General features: G+C 42.5%; 1 protein-coding gene across 1 annotated transcript; it reads right to left on the bottom strand.

Moving 5' to 3' along the window:
- Positions 1-2,731: 2,731 nt before the first annotated feature.
- On the bottom strand, positions 2,732-16,571 carry C1QBP (complement C1q binding protein). Its single transcript, XM_086950280.1, has 6 exons — positions 16,118-16,571; positions 14,185-14,335; positions 8,542-8,626; positions 6,973-7,068; positions 6,273-6,395; positions 2,732-3,485 (listed from the first exon to the last, which is right to left on the bottom strand). Exons 1-6 carry the CDS (start codon positions 16,344-16,346, stop codon positions 3,336-3,338), a joined length of 834 nt encoding a protein of 277 aa, XP_086806406.1. The 5' UTR covers positions 16,347-16,571; the 3' UTR covers positions 2,732-3,335.
- Positions 16,572-18,496: the final 1,925 nt, after the last annotated feature.

Raw genomic sequence — 18,496 nt, 5'->3', positions numbered from 1 at the left:
AAGGGTGGTGCACGTTGGAGAGGCTTCCTGAAGACGGCATGAACACTTATTTTTTCCCCACAAATTAGGCACTGCTATTTCTCACTGAATATTCATATTAAATGGCTGACAAAGGAAACATTTATAGCAGTATAGTTAGTGAACTGCTAATCTTTATTAAAAGGAAGCAGTATTCTGAACTACAGCACATTTTAAAAATGACAAACTGATTTAAAAAGTTTCCTCCCAAATGCATGTTGCGTATCGGTGTTTATTTCCCAGTGCAGATTTCATGTTGAGTCTATACGAATGCACGCGTAATCTTTCATAAGGAACAAAATACAGAAGGATTTGGAGTAGGTGGGTTGTGTGATTGTGTTATAAGGCATCATGTATCCTCTACTCTATGCTTCAAGGATATTGCAGGTCAACTCTGCGTTCCCTGATGCTATGAAGTCTGTGACTTGCGTTCCCTGATTCCATGAAGTCTGTGACTTGCAATATCCTTATGTATGATGGGGGTGAATACTGGAGCCCATATGCTACAGCTGGTGTTTGCTCCTGGTCTCAACATTCATTCAATATACCGCCTTCACCCCTTTCAGTTCAGAGCATGTCTTTTTTGATGTAGCCTCACAAATCTTAACACCTGTTCACGAACTGGGAAAATGCAGCTGAATATCTACATATTCCTAATAAAAAAGATGGTGTTTCTATACATTGGATCGGGCCTTGGCAGCAATACCACTCCATGAAGCTCGGTATGTGCCTTTGTGTTGTCTTGGCCCACACGGGCTCCACCCCCGCGCGCGCTGCACTGTGTCCACACTGTTGTCCAGCGGTTCGCGGAGGGTGTTACCGGCAGAGCGTGGCCTCGCTCCCGGCGGGCCTCGTGGATAAGCTGCGGGGATAAGGCGGCCCGAGCTGCAGGGCGGCCTCGGCGGTGCTGTAATGTCTGAGCGCCTCGGAGCGCTGCATTCCTCCCTCATGAACCTGTCTGCAGTGTGCGCCCTCCCCAGGCCGGGCCCGAGGCCGAGGGAGGCCAGGCCACGGCCCTGCCTTCACTGCACAGTCACCCTGCTGAGCACAACACACAGGTCAAGGGGGGGTGACCCGGTCAGCCCGAGGCCTGCTCTCCAGGACAGGTGACCCTGGGACAGTCCCTTCGTTACTTGGCGACTCTGTGTCTTTATCTGCCGAGGGCAAGGGATGGTGCCTCGAAACTGGCTTAACCCCGGCGAGGCGCTATCACTTGCATCATACCCGGCTTTCCGCAGAATTGTGTCACACAACGATGTAAGAACTCGGCTAGAGGAGAAAATAACACAGGTCCAGTGGAATAATACAGAATGTCCAAGCGCCCTGGATCTGTTTTCTCAAATCGTTTGTGTGTTTGTATTTCCATAACAAGGAGGGTCCATCCAAAGCACACTCACACAAAATAAAAAAAGGGGCGGGAACAGGATACTGAATCCCGCCCCTCCAGAACTCCCTGACATGCCTCATGGTTGCCAAAGCAATATTTCTAAAAAATATTGTCGTGCTACCATAAGGCAGGTCATGGAGTCCTCGAGAGGCGGGATCCAGATCAGACAAATCTGCTAAACAGGAGCTTTTTCCAATGGCAGGCCTCCGTTTCCAGAGGCCTGCCAATGGAAAAAAGGGGCGTGGCTTCACGCCATACTGAAATCCCCTGCGCACAATATATCTTTGCCTGCAGAAGGGCATGCCCTGCAATGCAGGCTTCGACCTAAAAATCTTCCTAAGTAACTCTCCAGAGAATTCGCCCTGTAGGAAATCGGAGGAAACACAAGGCGTTTGGGGAAAATTAAACTCAGAACAGCTTTAGAAGCGGATAGTTCTCACTCAAGCTGCCTCACTCCCATTTCAACTGGAAGCCACTTCATGGCCCATCAGTGTGCTAGGGTGCGTCTCCCAACAGGAGCTAATATCCACTTTTGTGCAATGCTTTCCACTGGGGTTGGGAGAGGGGTGGGGGAGGCTAGGAGTAGAGGGTAGATGTGTGCAGTGAGAGTACTCTAACTTCAGACAACTATTACCAAGGGTGGCAAAATGGATGAGATTCAAGAAGCTAGAAAAAGTGAATCTAGTGACTGTTAAAAAATGAAATTTGAAAAAAGATTAAGACGAGGTGTTTACTACATTGAGAATAAAGCTCAAACATTACCCAACAGCTCATCAATAGGATATGCAAAAGGTTCCAAAGAGCCCATAAAAGTGGGTTTTAAGACTTGGCGGGCGTCATTTTACCTTGCACTGGCCAAAAAAATCCACCAACTTCAAGGCAAATACCAGCACCACATCATTTTTCATCATCAGTTTCTGGTCCATTCATTGAGGCAAATTCCACTATGCAGACAACTGCACTTACATTTCTTATGTAGTGCTAAATAAAAGGTAGTAACATTAGTAGTTTGGGGGGAAGAGTAAATACCTGGTTTTGAGTTTTACAGTACATTTCTTAAGAAGGATGCTCAAGATCACCCGCATCTATACAGACATTGTTAAAATACAAAATTGCATGAGAGCTAATTTAATAATTAATCTTCAATGAAGTGTCTAATTCTTAACGGCAGTCGCACAAACTTTCTCCCTTGCCTAAATGCTTGTTCAATGTTCTTCGATTCACAGTGCAATATAAAACTAATTGGAAACCATATATTTAACATCGTGAACAAATGTCAATACATTCTGCCAAGAACCACGTGGTCAACAAGGAACAACATTTATGTTAGATTTATTTTTTGACATTATCGTTGTCATCCACTTTTCTATTGTACAAAACAAAGTGCTGAGGTCGTAGTTTGCAATACAAGAGCAGACATTTTAAACTGAACACAATTATTGAAGGAAAAAAAAGAACCATACACTTAATCACATTGAGAAATGTAAGTCCAATTTCCATGATACCATCAAAGACTAGGCATTACCTCAAGGTATTAATCCTATACATAAAAAGGTACCTATTGACGTGCTATTTTCTTCACGGTAGCCAAAACTCACTCACGACCAATGTATTGTTCACAAGGAAGTTTGCTGAGCACTTTTATGCCTAGCAATCCTACAGATGGGTAATGGAATTAAGCAGAAACCCAGAATGCTGGATTTGCACAAGTCAGCTGCTTCTTTGACCAGTCAGTCTTAGGCTTTTTGATATAGAGCTTCTTTTATATGCCACAGACATATCCCAGCACTCCTTTCAGAGGAAGATTGCAGCTTACACAAAACAATGTTCTCCTATCTGAAAGAGAGAGCAGTCACAGCCTTCCTCAGATGGTAGTGCTCCATGAGCTCTTCAGCTTCTGCAGACAATTATTGAACTAAAACGCCGACAACTATTGACATTTGACAAAGGTTTTGAGCTCCTCGAGGAATTTAATATACTCTTGATGCTCCAGGGCAGTGCTCAACTCAATCAACTCATCAGCAAAAGTGTTGTCTACACCACGGTCAGCCAAGAAATCCATCAAATGATCATACAGCGCCTGCAAAATAACCAAATGGAGCCTGTTTAATAGTACATTTGGGACAACTTGCATATCAAATGAACAGAAAGTTTCATATGCAAGTACAACGAAACACTAGTTTTCATTTTCTAAGAGTAAAGGGAAAGATTTGAATAAACAAAGAAAACCATCAGAGTTTACAGTAAAATTTCGTCTTAAAACCGGCCATTGACCGAAAATCAAAGTTGGAGTCGTTTGCAGAAAGCAGCGTCTATGATACTTATTAACAGGTGACATTTGGTGAACTGCATCCAGAAATATAGATAGCAAAGAGTCAAGAAAAAGTTATATAAACATGGGGGCAGACACCCCGTTTCTGTAATGACTCTGACCCCAATGAGCAACCAACTGTTTCAGTGGGATTTTTCTTGGCGAACATCATAACAGCACCATTCCCACGCTCCAAGTCTGATCAAGTGTCCTACCCTCCTCACCAGGGAATCTTACAACATTGGAGGTATGAACTGTGTTCCAGGCACCGTATCTCAAGGCACAAGCTGGGCCATGTTTCCAGATAGGTCACATTGCTGATTTGCAAGAGGGGACGATGCTGCAGTAAAAACGCAGTGTACAATATGGATATACAATTTCGAGTACCATAACCCTAGGGTGAAGTTATAGATACCCCGGGTGGGCTCTGTGTAATATTTTAGATTTTATTTCACGTCCCCTATGAGAAAAGAGCCAGGTGGCAGGTCCGAATGGTGGGAAAAGGTTTCCCGAGGATTAAGTCAATGTGCAACATACTGAATGTGGGTATTTCTCTTGGTGCCCACAGAGCTTAAAAGCCAGGTGAAAGTGAGGACTCACATCAGGAGTACCCCAGCATTCGTTCCTACCCCGGGGCGGCCGGTATGATCAACCATGGCTGACTCTGGGTAACTATGGGCTTCTACCAGCACGTCCTATACTGGCAGTATTGAGTATGTTTACATGTTTTTAATGGTCTACATGTGCCTTTTCCTTGGCAGTTAACACAGAACAAGTGTCCAAGAGTGGAGTGGCAGCATATAGTGCAGCCCTGATGAAACTGCCAAAACTGTAGTGGCAGTGAAACATGTCGGCATTTTAAATCGGTAATGGTATGCAGGACTAGCTACCAGCCTTTTTATTGGCCCAGCACACCTGTTTCCCTACGAATAAAATTGGGTGCTGTGTTGTGTGCACTACTTTATGTTTTTTGTTTGTCACTAGCAGATGCCTCTGCTTCCCACTGTTTGTCACACTCCTTTGGTTGTTTGTTTTGGACACTCCTTTTTCTTACTTTGAGAAACAAGTGACTACCGATGATGAGACAGGGGCTTGTCTGGAAATCACATACCAGTTACCCCGTTGGTGGTGTTTCTGTGAGGTGTCACTTGTTTTCTCACACATTTTTTCTATATAGATATTGATCCAACGCTGCTGGTGTGGATATTTGATATTGACCGTGGAGGGTCAGACAATCTGCATTTGGTTGTTCTGTGTCGCTGTCAAGGAAGTTGGGCTGTTTTTAACATTTAAATTGGGACGCTAAGCAGTGAAGTATTCCCTCACAAATTTTAAGGGATTGGAATAGTTATAAGTACAGTCAGGCTAGTCTATCTCCGAATAAATGACATATGTGGACGTCCACTCAACAGGGTCTTTTGTTGTGTATCTAGTTCTGAGTGGAGGGCGACCCTGTCCGATTCCCTCTGTGCTCCCATTGATAGTTGGGCAATTAAAGCATGACAGAGGGTGGGGTGCTGTGGAAAGGGGTGGGAAAGCAGGCAGAAACAGCTGTGAGGAGGCCAGTGGGACCAACACAAGCGATGGGCAGCAATGGCAGGGCTGAATTAGGACTGCAGAGACATGCAGAAAGTTAATGAACATGCATCGTGAAAAGCAATTGTATAGAAATTGGGCCTCTGCAAAACATGAATCACTACTGCAGGTATTCACCAAATGTATTACAAAGCCTTGTTAACCAGTTCCAAGGGGATTTAATGGTCTTTTAAAGACTTGTGAAATATTCCGGTGAGGCCGAGATAATACACCAGCTACTGTCCACAGAGCCCTCAGCAGCTCAAGCACTGTGTGTGTCTCCTGGAAACTGCATCAGCCCTGCTGAGACACACAGGGCAGTGGTGAAGGCCTGCTAAAGCCTGCCATGGACACACATACTCCTCAAATGGCAGCAAGAAGATGGACTGCCAGAGACCAGGAGCAGTAGTGGTCTTGGGAAAGCAGAGGCACTATCAAGGGATGAAACAACAAGCTGCTAGAAGAGGAAAAGGGAATGGGAGGAGGACAGGCAGGGAGGGCACAACAGGTAGAGGTCTGACCGCTGCAGGGAATGTGCTCTGCTAGGAGACAGAGATTCTACAAACAGAGCTCGTGTGGAGTGTTCAAACACAAATAAAAAAAGTAGGTCCTAAAATAGGAGCAGCTGCAGGACAAGTTCTTGGTCCCTGCTCTCAGGGAGGGCCAAACACAAGAGGAGGCATACATGCAATGGACAAATAGGGACAAAGGATATGAAAGCGACAATGGAGCAAGCAAACGGGAAGCCTATGGGTGGGCTGAAGCTCACAGATTGAACGCTAAATGTCTCTTCAAGATAGACAATGCTCTTTATACCTGAGACCTAAAAAGTGAAAGGCATACCACAAGTCACAAGCCCGTAGTTGCTTACCAACCTGGATGAGAATTCGTTTTTAGAGGCCAACGCACTGTTTAGTACATACATGAAAAATAATAAAAAGTGGGGGAAAAAAAGCAATGGAGACATTTAATTGCACCTACCCAATCCAAGGAGTCTGTGTTCAGGGTGTAGCTAGTTTCCTTCCAATCAGTTTCCCCAGTGGGCTGGAAACTGACCTCACGAATTGAGAAAATATCACTCTCTTCTTCCTCGCCATGTCCAATCTGTAAAACAGGATAAATTAGAGGGAAAAAATAAATAACTATATACTTGCTCTTAGCACCCCCTATAGTGACATAGCAATGGGTTGTGCCAAAAAATAAACTATTGTTGAAATCACAAAAGAATGTATAAAGTTCATTTCATGACTCGTCGAATAGCAGCATACTTTAGATGGGCAGGCTCCTTCAATAATTATGTATACATATTTTTCTGAGACCTGGTAAAGTCCCTAACTGCCAAACCAGGGCTGTTCATGCTCATTTGCAGCCGTGGTTAGGGTTAGTGGAAGTAACGTTAAGTGACATCACACAGGCAGATTAAAATTGTAGGAGCAAGCCCTCAGCTCCCCCAATCTCATCTGCAACAGTATTAACAGACTACAATCAACATACTTCACTTTAACATGCATTAAGGTTGACAACAGTTCTAAAATATATTGTATGGAAATATAACGGTGCACAGATAAGAACAGACTATGAAAATGTGCAAAATAGAATAGCTATAAACATTTTTTTTAATTAAACCTTCAACATTAACATCCGCACAATTATTGGCACGCTTTTTCCTGTAGCTACTCACCTCATCTTCAGGATAGTGGCAGTCCAGCACAAGATTATGCCTAGAGTCCTGTTTTGCTACTTCCACAACAAAGTTTGGGGTTGACACAAGATCCGGCTAGAAACAGAAGATATTGTCAGTACAATCCCACGCCTAAACCAAAGTCCTCAAGAAAATTAAAACTATTCCAGAGGAAAAGAATACAAATGAGCGTTGCTGAGAACATAGGTTCAGCAAAGAAATTAACACCGAGATTAGCAGATCTTCATTTATTTAAGGAACCTGAAATAGCACAGACCTGGCTTAAAGGCAGCAGATCTTTTATACCATAGCAAGAAAACCTTACACAAGAGATGCTGTAAATACAACAGTAGCATGAGGTCAGGCTGCAAATGCAATTATAGAAATCGGGACAAGAGAAGGTGAGAACAGGTAATCAACTGGCACATTGCGCAACAAGTGACTACCTTATAATACGTGCACATTTGTAACTGAAGTAGAAGGGGAGAGATTTTTCAAGAATCATTCTTTTTGGTCAAATGTCAAAGCCAAGGGCACAACCAGGTCTCCGGGTTCCTCCAATGTCCATGATTTGCCCACCTAACCATATCAATGTTGCTGACAGAATTAAGGGATACTCAAGAACCCATATTTGTTCCAAAGCACACCCTTAACCTATACGTCAGGCATAATATGTATATTTTAAAATACAAAATGTAACCCTTCAAGGCAAATCAAAAATTATTTTCACAAGTCACAACTTTACTAAGAATATCAATGTGATGAGCAGAGCAAACAGTTCTTTCCTGTAGCTACATTTTTTCATACATCTAAATGTATTTTAAAAAAAGTTACTCCTGCAATGACCATTATTACAGACATCACTGGCTATGTAAATATAAATGTAGTAGTATTTGTAGCGCACCGAATAGACCCCCGAAGGGGTATCTCAGGCGCTTGTACGCATACCGCTGTGGAACCCTTCCTGGCTTTTCCCTGTGAAGTGCCCACTCCAAGGCACCCGCAAGGTGAAGCTAGGCATCCTAGCGTTGTTGTGGCCTTTGGGTTATCAGCACATTTAGATAGTTCCTTATTATTTTGATGTACTTTGCTAACCTTGGAAATCGTGATTTTAAAGCACCTTTCTGAAGTCCAGAAAATTGTACATTTGTGAACCAAAAGGACTGATCTTAGCTCTCACTGACACTGCACATAGCAATGCTCGATATCTAAGAGCAAACTTAAGCAACCCTAACGGTTATAGCCTTCTATGGTTGTATCCTTGAGACTCAAGGCCGGCATTGACCATCACATCATTTATATCAGCCTGCTGCTGAGAGAGGATTCCAGTTTGTGACGAATGGCATCCATCACAAAGAATGGTTCCATCTCAGCAAAACAAAAAAACTAAAACCTTTACGCCCACCAAGAGAAATAACAGAGATGATTTTCTTTAGGCATCAGCCTTGTAGCAAGGGTCTGTAGCATATGCATGCTGCAACACCATCACCAACGCCTAAACAAAACCAAATCCTGAACTTTACCACACATGTTCAAATGGATACAAAAAAAAAAAAAAAGTAGCCTTACTTCCTTTTCGTCCCCCTTCTTGCTTTCATCTTCTTCATCAAACGATGGTGGAATGCTATTGTTCGTGTTAAATGTAACTGTGATACTTTAAAAAATAAACGCAAAAGGAAAAAAACATTACGACACAGCAAAACAAAGACTCGCCTGAAGCTGCCAACATTCACAAATTCTACACAGCATTTACACGGGGAAATGGGGTAAAAGAAAAAGGATAAATGAAAACACTCCATATCATCCAGTCTACATTATCACACCACATATTAAGTGGAGATTATACATTTTAGTAACTCCTGGAATGAAAATTGTAACCTTATTCTAGACCCGTGGGTTCCCCAAGATCAGCTGGCCCCAGCACTATTTAATTATTTCCAATAATATATTAAAATACAAAAAGTACAGAAATAAATCTGGGCGCTTGCATGGCAATACAGCACACAGGCCCCACCTACACCAAACATCCACTTGAATTTCAAATCCCAGTACCTAACCTCAGCAATAAAAAAAACAAAAAAAAACACAATCAATGGGTAGACCTATCAGAGGAGGATAATGGTACATTCAAACCCCCAGACTACATATTTTGAGGTGAGATTATAAAACCTCTCCAACTGACATGTATTCGACTGAAAATACGACTAAATCAAAATAAGAACTATCAAGGAATGAGAGAAACTCCTGTATGAACTGCCACTCGATGGATACCAAGGGACGAATCAGGTCCACTGTCTGACCGCAAACTTATGAAAGAAAGGAAAGAATGCATGTACCTGGAAACTTAAGGTAATCAAACTGGGACCCACAGAACTAAAGACAGTTCCTAAAATAAGGGAAAGGGAGACTGAAGGCAACACCCATCTCCCCCACGAGGGGGCAAGCTATGTTTATCTGTAAACAATGTGGTAAACTGAAGAGTCCCAAGGTCACCAGAGACAACCTGAGCATACCCCCATGGGACAGCACTGGCCATAGGAACATGGTCAGAGAAAATCTAGGACCTAAATGCTATAGTTCAAACAAAGGCACTCCAAAGAAATTCTGGTTTATTTTTATAATTAAAAATTAGAGCAGCGTAAAAACTGCCAGGACGTGTTTCGAGCATAAGTGTCTCTCTCATATACAGCAGCCGCCATAATTGTTACCTATTTATGGTGCACTTCAACAAACAAGGCATTCTGGTTCATGTAGTACCTTTACAAACAAAACTCATTTAGCAACAATGTGGTTCACATGAAAAATTCAAAATGCTTTACTTAAATTCTTACACATAAATACATGATTATTTTGAACAATTATAGCTCTATGTATGTACATAACGTTATGACCTGCAAAACCAACATTATGCTACTTATAACTGCTTTTTTTTTAAACTTGTAAATAAAAGCCCAAATAATCTTTGCTGCCAAAGTAGATGCTAGACACTAAGTTTATGAGGCATCATTTACCGTGTCATGCACAATAGTCAGTCAGAAAACCATAAAAGAATACAACATAGTTCATTTAAACAAGTTCTGCAAAAAAAACTATAAACAAAATCTCCATACAATAAAATCTCCAGTTCATAGCGTGTTCCTATAACAATTCGCCAACAATACATGTGCAAGGTACGCAAAAAACGGGTACTAGCAACTTCGGATTGTCCTATTTACAATTCGTGAGTAGCTGTATTTATCAAACAATGTCAACTCCCAGGCGACCACTCACACTAAGCCTTAAGGTCATCTTGTAATACAGGTATGGACCCTCACAGAGGTTAGCTCAATTCGCATAGAATGAAAATGTAGGAGGCCAGACAAATTGCTAAAACAGCATATTACCTTACTTTGGTTACTAAGGCCAAAGCAAAATAGTTGCATTATACAAGTAAAAACTATTTATAACCAGCTACAATTACTTGCCCACCTGGTTGTGCAGCCTAACAGCGGCCGCAATGAATCTATAAACTGTCAGAAAAACCATGTCTGATTGAATCAATTGTAGATAGGATAAGGCTGGCCTACAGGATCTAACACAGATATTTCAGAGTGTGTGTGTGTGTGTGGAGGGGGTGGCGGGGCGCGTTAAAATGCGTTTCCTTTGAGACCTGTATAAAATCACAGTAGAAGAAAAAATGTAGCTGCAACTGGGTAGATTCAGATTTGCAGAAGATCTTTGTTGCAATAGGCCTCTAATGCTGTCTGGTGACGCACTGAGTGGTTTCAACAGTTAGCATGTGACTTTCATGCTCGACGCCCAGCGAGCACAGGATCCACGCCTGGGCATACCCTTCCTAATTAGGGCAACAAATGCAAAAAGAACAGACGATGGACGGAACTCTATATTAATCAAAAATTAATCCCAGACAGAGATCTGGGTTAAATCTGTGACTGGGGGTGAGCGTCTGAAGAATTTCAGTGTTCTGTCCATTATCTCCTTGTGTGTGCTTGGTTCGCCCTAAGTTGACAGGGTATGCCCAGACGTGGGTCCCTTACTCGCTTTGGCACTGGATTCAAGCTAGCCTAGCTGATAAGGGGTGTTTTCCCGACCGATACTGGTCCCAGGATGCTCGTTTCCAGTTCAAGGAAGACCTGGCTTGGCAATTCGGGCTGGACTTTTCCCATGAGGAACAGGGTAGGGACTGATTTGCACATGACGGGGTCTCAACGTGGGTGGCTAAGTGAGCTAAAGAACAATGACGGATTCAACCCGGATCTGTGACTGGGGGAGATAGTCTGAAGGGTTTCAGCACTTCGTCCATCATCTCCTTGCGCTTGCTTTGGAGGTAAAAGAGAAGCACTCTGCCTCCTAAGTGGAAGCAACACTCCCTGCATACACTTGTCAGAAGTGCACTCCAGGGGATGTATGCAGGAAGAACACTGAGCAAAACAGGGATGGAGGCAAACCAATTAGCCCCTGGAGAACACTAGGGAATATAATAGGGCACAGGTAGGCCAGCACACAGGGTCACTTGGCAACGTGCTCGTCCCTTCAGCCACCCAACAGGTGGCAGGTTAGTTCACAAAGCCAGCAGTCCAAAAACATGTGTTCCTCCTGGCACACAGCAGTCCTCATGTCCCAGGTCCAACAGGGGTGCTATCTGAAGTGTACAGTGGTCATCCAGTTTCTGAAGGCGGCCACCCAAACACCCTTACCTCACAATCTAAGAATTGAGCAATTGTCAGCATTTTGTTTATTGGTAAAATATTGGAAGTCAAAGCCTAACACCAGCAGCAAGATGTTGTACATTGATTCTTCATGTAATATGGTTGTATTTTGTCTCAGTCCTTTCTTTGTGTTTTCTTGTTCTCTTGTCTACCACAATGCCTATGTATGTTCTGACTTCTACCTGGAGAATTCCACTAGTGTCAGTTGGTGGTCTGGTCACCTAGCGAGGTTGTGTGCTCAGCTGTGTCCAACAATAAATCTACATGTAATCAACTAGAAGTATCCGGTCATCACTTACCATCCTATTTACAACACAAGACCTTAAGGAACAGCACAGGTTTTTACAGGCAAGAGATGACACTTCCACTTGTACAGCTAAGAAGCTCCCCAAAACACAGATGGTATGGCATTGTGGAAATGGAGCAGGAAGATGGCTTTAAGGATATCAGATTGCCATTTCCGAGATTATCCTGCATTCTATCACTAAGTTCTTGGGGAGGTCAGTTGTAATGGGGAAAATCATATACTGCCCTGCCAGTTGTCCTCCAGAATGGAATAGCCTGTCAGGTGAAACACAGCTTTAAGCAAATCCAGATAGTCCCAAGAATTTATGCCTAAAGAGGTATTCCAAAAAGGAAAGATCATGCCTGCTTGACAGCCAACTAGAGGACTGGCAGACCGGTTAACTTTCAGTCTGTAAGTTCCTTTGTTACACGATGGGGCAACAGAATGGAAAGAAATACTTCTTGGCCAACAAGGAACTGGACACAGGAGTGAGCAACAAGTGGACTTGCGATGGTCACTATGCTGAACTGCAGCCATGTTGACAGTCCAGCGTGAGGAAATTGGACAGTTGAGTTGAATTGTACCACTAAGGAGGCAATTGACATAGAAGGTACAGCCTAGGTGCGATTCAGCACAATTGGAGAGGGAGGCAAAATGCCCAAAGGGGTGGGGGCACCCATCAAAGCAGCTGCACCCTTCAAATAGCCAGGTATTAAACTAAAACCACCAAGCAAAAAACTAACAACATAGCCCCTGCCACAGGTAGTGAGGATGGACACAGAGTATGGTAAACCCACGTTTGGGTCGGTTTAATTAAGAGAACAGGTGCACAGTAATGTGATACAGTACCACGAGGGTATATCGTGTAAAAGCAGAACTTCTGGGAAGGCCATACACAACTGCTGCAAGCTAAGAATTTTACCTTGATGGACCCCCAGGTATCTTGAACACATACACTGGTGATAAAACAGGATAGCAACTGAACAGAACTTAAAACTGCGTGCATGGGGTGTGGATTTGTCCTACAATCTGTTGTAGATTGTCAGGTTGTCCGTTGCTTCAGACTATAGTGATTATTTCAAATGTACTATTCATAATTTCCGGTAAATTAAATTACATGAAAAATAAATCCTTGTAAAGAGAATGAACTAATGGGAAAACCTTCTGGTTTAAGACAAGTGGCAAAATAGGACAGCAAACTTAGGGAAAAAGTATTGGCCAACCCAATAGGTCTGGCGCTAGTTATCCTGTCGTTTTTTAGGCTTTGTCAGTGCTTGTTTTGGTGGCATTTCCAAGATAATCTAGGTGGAAGGACAATCGCCGTCCCTGTCCTTGTTACAATATGGCAACCCAGAGAACCCTGTACTTTATCCTTTTTTGTGCACTTTACAAGGAACCGAGGAAAAGATTTTTGGCACCCCTACCAAAGAATATTCGTCCATGTCCGCATGTTGAGGGGTTCAGATATCTGCAATCGGTTACTAGTTCTGTTATTTGTAGCGCAGTGGCAAACTTTATCAAAACTGCAATGGCTATTAGGAAACGTTATGAATCACAGTGATTTATTGGCGAGAAGAAATATTTTGTAGTTTATTTTTAATCAATATGAAATTTTATGGTAGATGATGCATTTAGTTTTAATGATTTTATCTTAATAAGGATTTTTAAAAATGTTAAATGTACTGTCTGCTTGTTAAGCTTTTATGTTCTTGGTGCCGAATAAAGTAATTTTGACTTTACATGATTTGGTAAAACTTAATTGTTGGGCAGTTGCTGGGCTCTTGTGAATATGTATAAACAAAAAAAAAGGCTACTTTTTGGGGGTTCAGAAAGCACACATCTATCGACAGACACTGTGTTGATCCTTGTGAAAAGAGAAGAATGCTTAATATGTCCACCGGTAATGCAACTGGTGCTCATGTAAAGCGCTCCGATAGCTTCGGGTCTAGTTCACACTATATAGAGTTACCCCCACGCCCCAAAAAATGCTGGCAGTCGAAGTGAAGTCAGCCAATGGCTGAAGTGGATTGAGCCACTGCCACATGATGTATACTGCAGTGGGTTAAAGACCAATATGAATAAAAACTAAAGCCCACAGGATGAAGACACTCAGTCGGCTGAAGGCGGCAATAGGCGTTTCAGACAAGAACGCAAAAGAGGGTGGGGGCGTGGTGCATTTTTAGAATTCATGAATGTAAAAGTCTGACCAACACTTACTTTTCTCCTGATATTTTCCGTACCAATTTAGCTTCTGTCCCGTTCAATTCCAACTCCCAGCCGCCAGACATCTTTGGAAGAGCTTTGTGTTTTTGAATTTTTGCCTCCTCCTTAATTTCATCTGTGAGAAATTCTGCAAATGCTTTGTCACCTAAAGGCATGAAAAAAACATTTGGACCATGTCTAAAACACAGTTCAGATGCAAGAAAACTATTCACTGACAAAAAGGTGTGAATGGTATTTTGGGGCACTGGGAAAGTCATTGCTCCAGCGCTGGGATGCTCCCGGGTAGCCATGCGCTATATAAATGCTATTTTCATTTCATTGAAAGCTTAAACACGCCACTTCAACATGTACCGGATAAAACACAAAAGCATAAACTGACATTAACAAAAAAGGTTTTACAGAATGATTAATACAATGCTGGTACATTACGCTGTATGAAACACCTGAAACTTCAAAAGAACATAATGCCGGGGATTAAATATTTACTAAAAATATGATTAGATAAGAATTTAAAGTGGTGGAAAAAATAGGATCACTTCAAGGAGATGGTATCTGAGGGGGTGGATAAACCAATAAGGATCATCATTTAATAGCACATAGGAGCACCAGGCAAGGCACGAGAACAAACCACAATAATCAGTGTCAAACTCCTCTAAACAGTTGCACAAAGCTATCTGTTCGATGCCAAATGGCACTTTAAATAGGAGGGCATACCAGATTATAAATGCAGCCTAACAAAACCTGCTGCAATAATCGATTGCATCTACATGCACGGCAGACATAAAACGGGCCTGAAATACAGCAGGGTGGAAATAAAAAAAAAATGAATACAAACTGTACATACATGCGATACTGAAATACAAGTACGACATATAAAAAGGTTTACACTTTTAAACCTGTGAAATGTGTAGGTCTAGCACACAGTCTCTGGTGGTGTAATCACATGTAAATTAAACCCCACTCAGTTTTAAGCACACACAGATTCACAAAAAGGCATAACTAGGTACTAAGACGCGAATGGCTACAGTGCGATATAGGCACATTAGTTATCTCCGCCAGACAAATAACGGAGTCAAGCTCTTCAAACCGTTAACAAGAGAAGGACCATCCATCCTTTCACATGAATGAGTTTGAGGACCTACACAGGACTCCCAGAGTACCCCAACTCCCTGGACATCGGACTTAAGACATACTAGTCGAAATCTGCAACACCTGTCTCCGTAGATCTTTACAGTAAAGGCTCCTACCCATAGCACATTCTAACGCCTCATCCCCGGTATTCCTCCAAACCGTGCCGGCGGCGGTCTCCACCTTGCCTACGTAACGCCTGTTCTTGTGCCTAGCACTTATTGCAGTATTATACCTCAAATTATACTCTGTTTTCTCTTATAACTGCCCACTTGTCACTTTTCCTCTTGTGCACTTTTGACTACCTCATGTATTTTTGGTTGTTCACAATTTTTACTACCTCAAGTATTTTGTTTGCTCACAATTGTCACTATTACCTTTACTACCTCATGTATTTTTGGTTGCTCACAATTTTTACTACCTCAAGTATTTTGTTTGCTCACAATTGTCATTATTACCTTTACTACCTCATGTATTTTTGGTTGCTCACAATTTTTACTACCTCATGTTTTTTGTTTGCTCACAATTGTCACTATTACCTTATGTAAGTAACGTATGTTTTAGTAATCTGCTCTTCTGTAATGTTTCTCATTATGTTTCATTTCTGTTCCTAATGTGAAGCGCTCTGACGCCTTCGGGTAAAGTCCGCGCTATATAAAAATGCATAAATAAATAAATAAATAAATAAAAAATCACTAGTAATGGCATCTATAAAAGCTCATTCAGTGACGACCCCGGCCTCTTGGCAATAATAGCGCTCTCCCTAGCCGCGGCGTACTTCCCTATATTCATCTCTCACCTTCTGTGTGCAGTCCTCCGCAGCCGCAGGACACGGATGGCAGTCCTCGCTGGGAGTGCAGCAGACCGGGTCTCTGTGGGGTGGAGGCGGAACCCAACAACCAAAGGCTACGAGTAAAAGGACGCGTAGGGCCAGCGGCTCCCAAAGCCGTGCGAGGCAGAAGAGGCTCCAGCGGTCGCATAGCCAGGCCAAGAGCAGGCCGTAGCACCCGGGACATGGAGCTCAACATGACGGAAGGTAGAAGGCACAAGCGCGCTGCGGAAGACAGGACAGGACAGGACACAGGAACACACGTGCAGAGGGCACAGGGCGGAAAAACGTCACCTTCACCAGCGCGCCGGAAGAACTTCCAGATTGGCTAAGCACCCTCCAGAACCGGTAGGACAGTGACCTAGTAAAAGGACTACGGTAGAAAGCTCTGCGTCAGTAAATAATTTGTGTGCCATCTTAGAATAGCGTTCCTTGTATCGCATTGTCGTTTATTTATTTACTTTAGTATGTTGTTAATGTGTGAGAAATATGAATTCTGGTAGTGTATTACTTAATAGTAGTTTATTGTACTCTCTATAGTAGTTTATTGTACTCTCTTTACCTTTATGTATTTAGTGAAATGATCTGGAGTTTGGAATCTTCTTGCTCGAGGATCTGCATAATGCGTTATTTGTAAGATGCTGTAGCACCTAAGCTGGATGGCCCTCGCTCATGCATGCCCACATTTCACAACTAAAAAGTGAGATATTTTTAAATAAACATCAGAGGATTGTATTTTCCTCAATGACTATTGTTGAATATGCACTTTTAGGCCAGAGAAAGCTAAAATAAATCTGTGGTAAGCAAATGAGGACTCTTGAAAGATGTAATTATACGATTTATTGGGGATGTAATATCCGAGCAGAAATACTTGGCTCTCCCTCTGGCTGGTCAGCAGGCAACTGCCAGAGAGTAGAACTGTCAGCTATCAAGGAATGTAGAACGCACTAGGCACAGTGCTCTACAATCCATAGCTGACACATAAGATTACAACAAAATCACTTTTTTATTTAAAAAAAAAAAAAAACAGGAGTCTCATGGTCGAGTCGTCTGTTGGCATGTGTCCTCTGGTCGTGGGCTTTTAGTTTGCCAATAAACTACATTTAAAGTTCATCTGAGCTCCTGTAAGTATCAGCAACATTCTGGCAACTATACACACATATATATATATTCTTTTTTGTTTAATAGCTATTTCATCACAGAATGTTCAATTCTATTAAGGTCAAGGAGGCGAGGATTATTCTTTTCTTACGCTTCTGTAAAAACACAGCAGCCAATCATGTTACAGTAAAACACAACAAAAAACGTAATTTCCCATGATCTGCCCTATGACATAAGCACCCTTTCCACCAATCAACACCTGGGAATGACTAGAAGACCTGCTGTCATATTGCGCTTCCTCTTTCTTTGCCAGAATCCTAGCCAAAAAAGAACTATAACATCTGCAGCAGATAACGATCTCAAAAAAATCCCTGCAAAGGTCCCCCACTGATTGTCTCCAATCCTCATGGAACACGACATCTGCTTGCCTCCTGCGGCAGAAATGTGTATCTTCCTGAAAGAACTGGACTACTTCAACCAAAACTACGCCCGGAATCCCGGCCATCAACCTTGTTTTCCGTCTGCACCTGCGAAAAAATAACAATCCATAATCAAACGCGAGCAACCCCTATAAAAGCAAGGCCGGGCAGTATCTAATGGTTAACATTGCACGTGAGCATATTGATTACATCAAACATTAATAAAATACAGTAAGATACCTTTGAGGGGGATAATCCTTGCCTCAGAGTCCTTAATAGAATTGAAAATTCTTTGACGCAATAGCTATAACATTTTTTATTCTATGTCAGGACCAGAGGCTTCGGATTATGCTTGTTCAAAAGCTGACCCACAACAAGAGAAATTACATCAACAGTTGGCTTATAATAGAAAACTTTAAAAGTAAAGTCCGATCATCAATGGACAGCCGCCATAATGTCCTCTAAGTGAGACCCCAACAAATAGGACTTGGAGGCCATTGCTCCTCTCACTGAATGCGCACCAAATAAGGACGTGTCCACACCTGCCACTGGCAACAACCACTTAACCCATGGCCAAGGTGGCTGATTTCACAGGTTCAAGATGTTTTTGTAAAGCGATGAGTAGCTATCCACCACACCCAACAAACCCATCATTTCCATGCTGAAGCATATCGCTTGTGTTTGTGCTGGGAGCTCAAGACTGTTTGATATAGAAGAAAGCTTGTACTGAAAGACCCGGCATTTGTCAGCATCTCCCAATACCCTTAAAGCATCAGAACCAGCTGGCCTGACAGAATTACATGAGGAAACCCTAAGGGGTCAGTGAGAA

Source organism: Lissotriton vulgaris, unplaced genomic scaffold, assembly GCF_964263255.1.
Source record: "Lissotriton vulgaris unplaced genomic scaffold, aLisVul1.2 SCAFFOLD_686, whole genome shotgun sequence".
Classification (NCBI taxonomy): Eukaryota; Metazoa; Chordata; class Amphibia; order Caudata; family Salamandridae; genus Lissotriton; species Lissotriton vulgaris.
Note: the sequence above shows the minus strand (reverse complement) of the source record. Positions and strands in the feature narration are given on the sequence as shown.

What these genes read in the sequence shown, in the direction of transcription:
- C1QBP (XM_086950280.1), bottom strand. Translation starts at nt 16,346, where the DNA reads ATGTTGAGCTCCATGTCCCGGGTGCTACGGCCTGCTCTTGGCCTGGCT. An exon ending in CGGAAAATATCAGGAGAAAA is followed by an intron (nt 8,627 to 14,184) that starts GTAAGTGTTGGT and finishes TATTTTTTAAAG; the next exon opens with TATCACAGTTACATTTAACA. An exon ending in ACACAGACTCCTTGGATTGG is followed by an intron (nt 3,486 to 6,272) that starts GTAGGTGCAATT and finishes GTTATTTTGCAG; the next exon opens with GCGCTGTATGATCATTTGAT.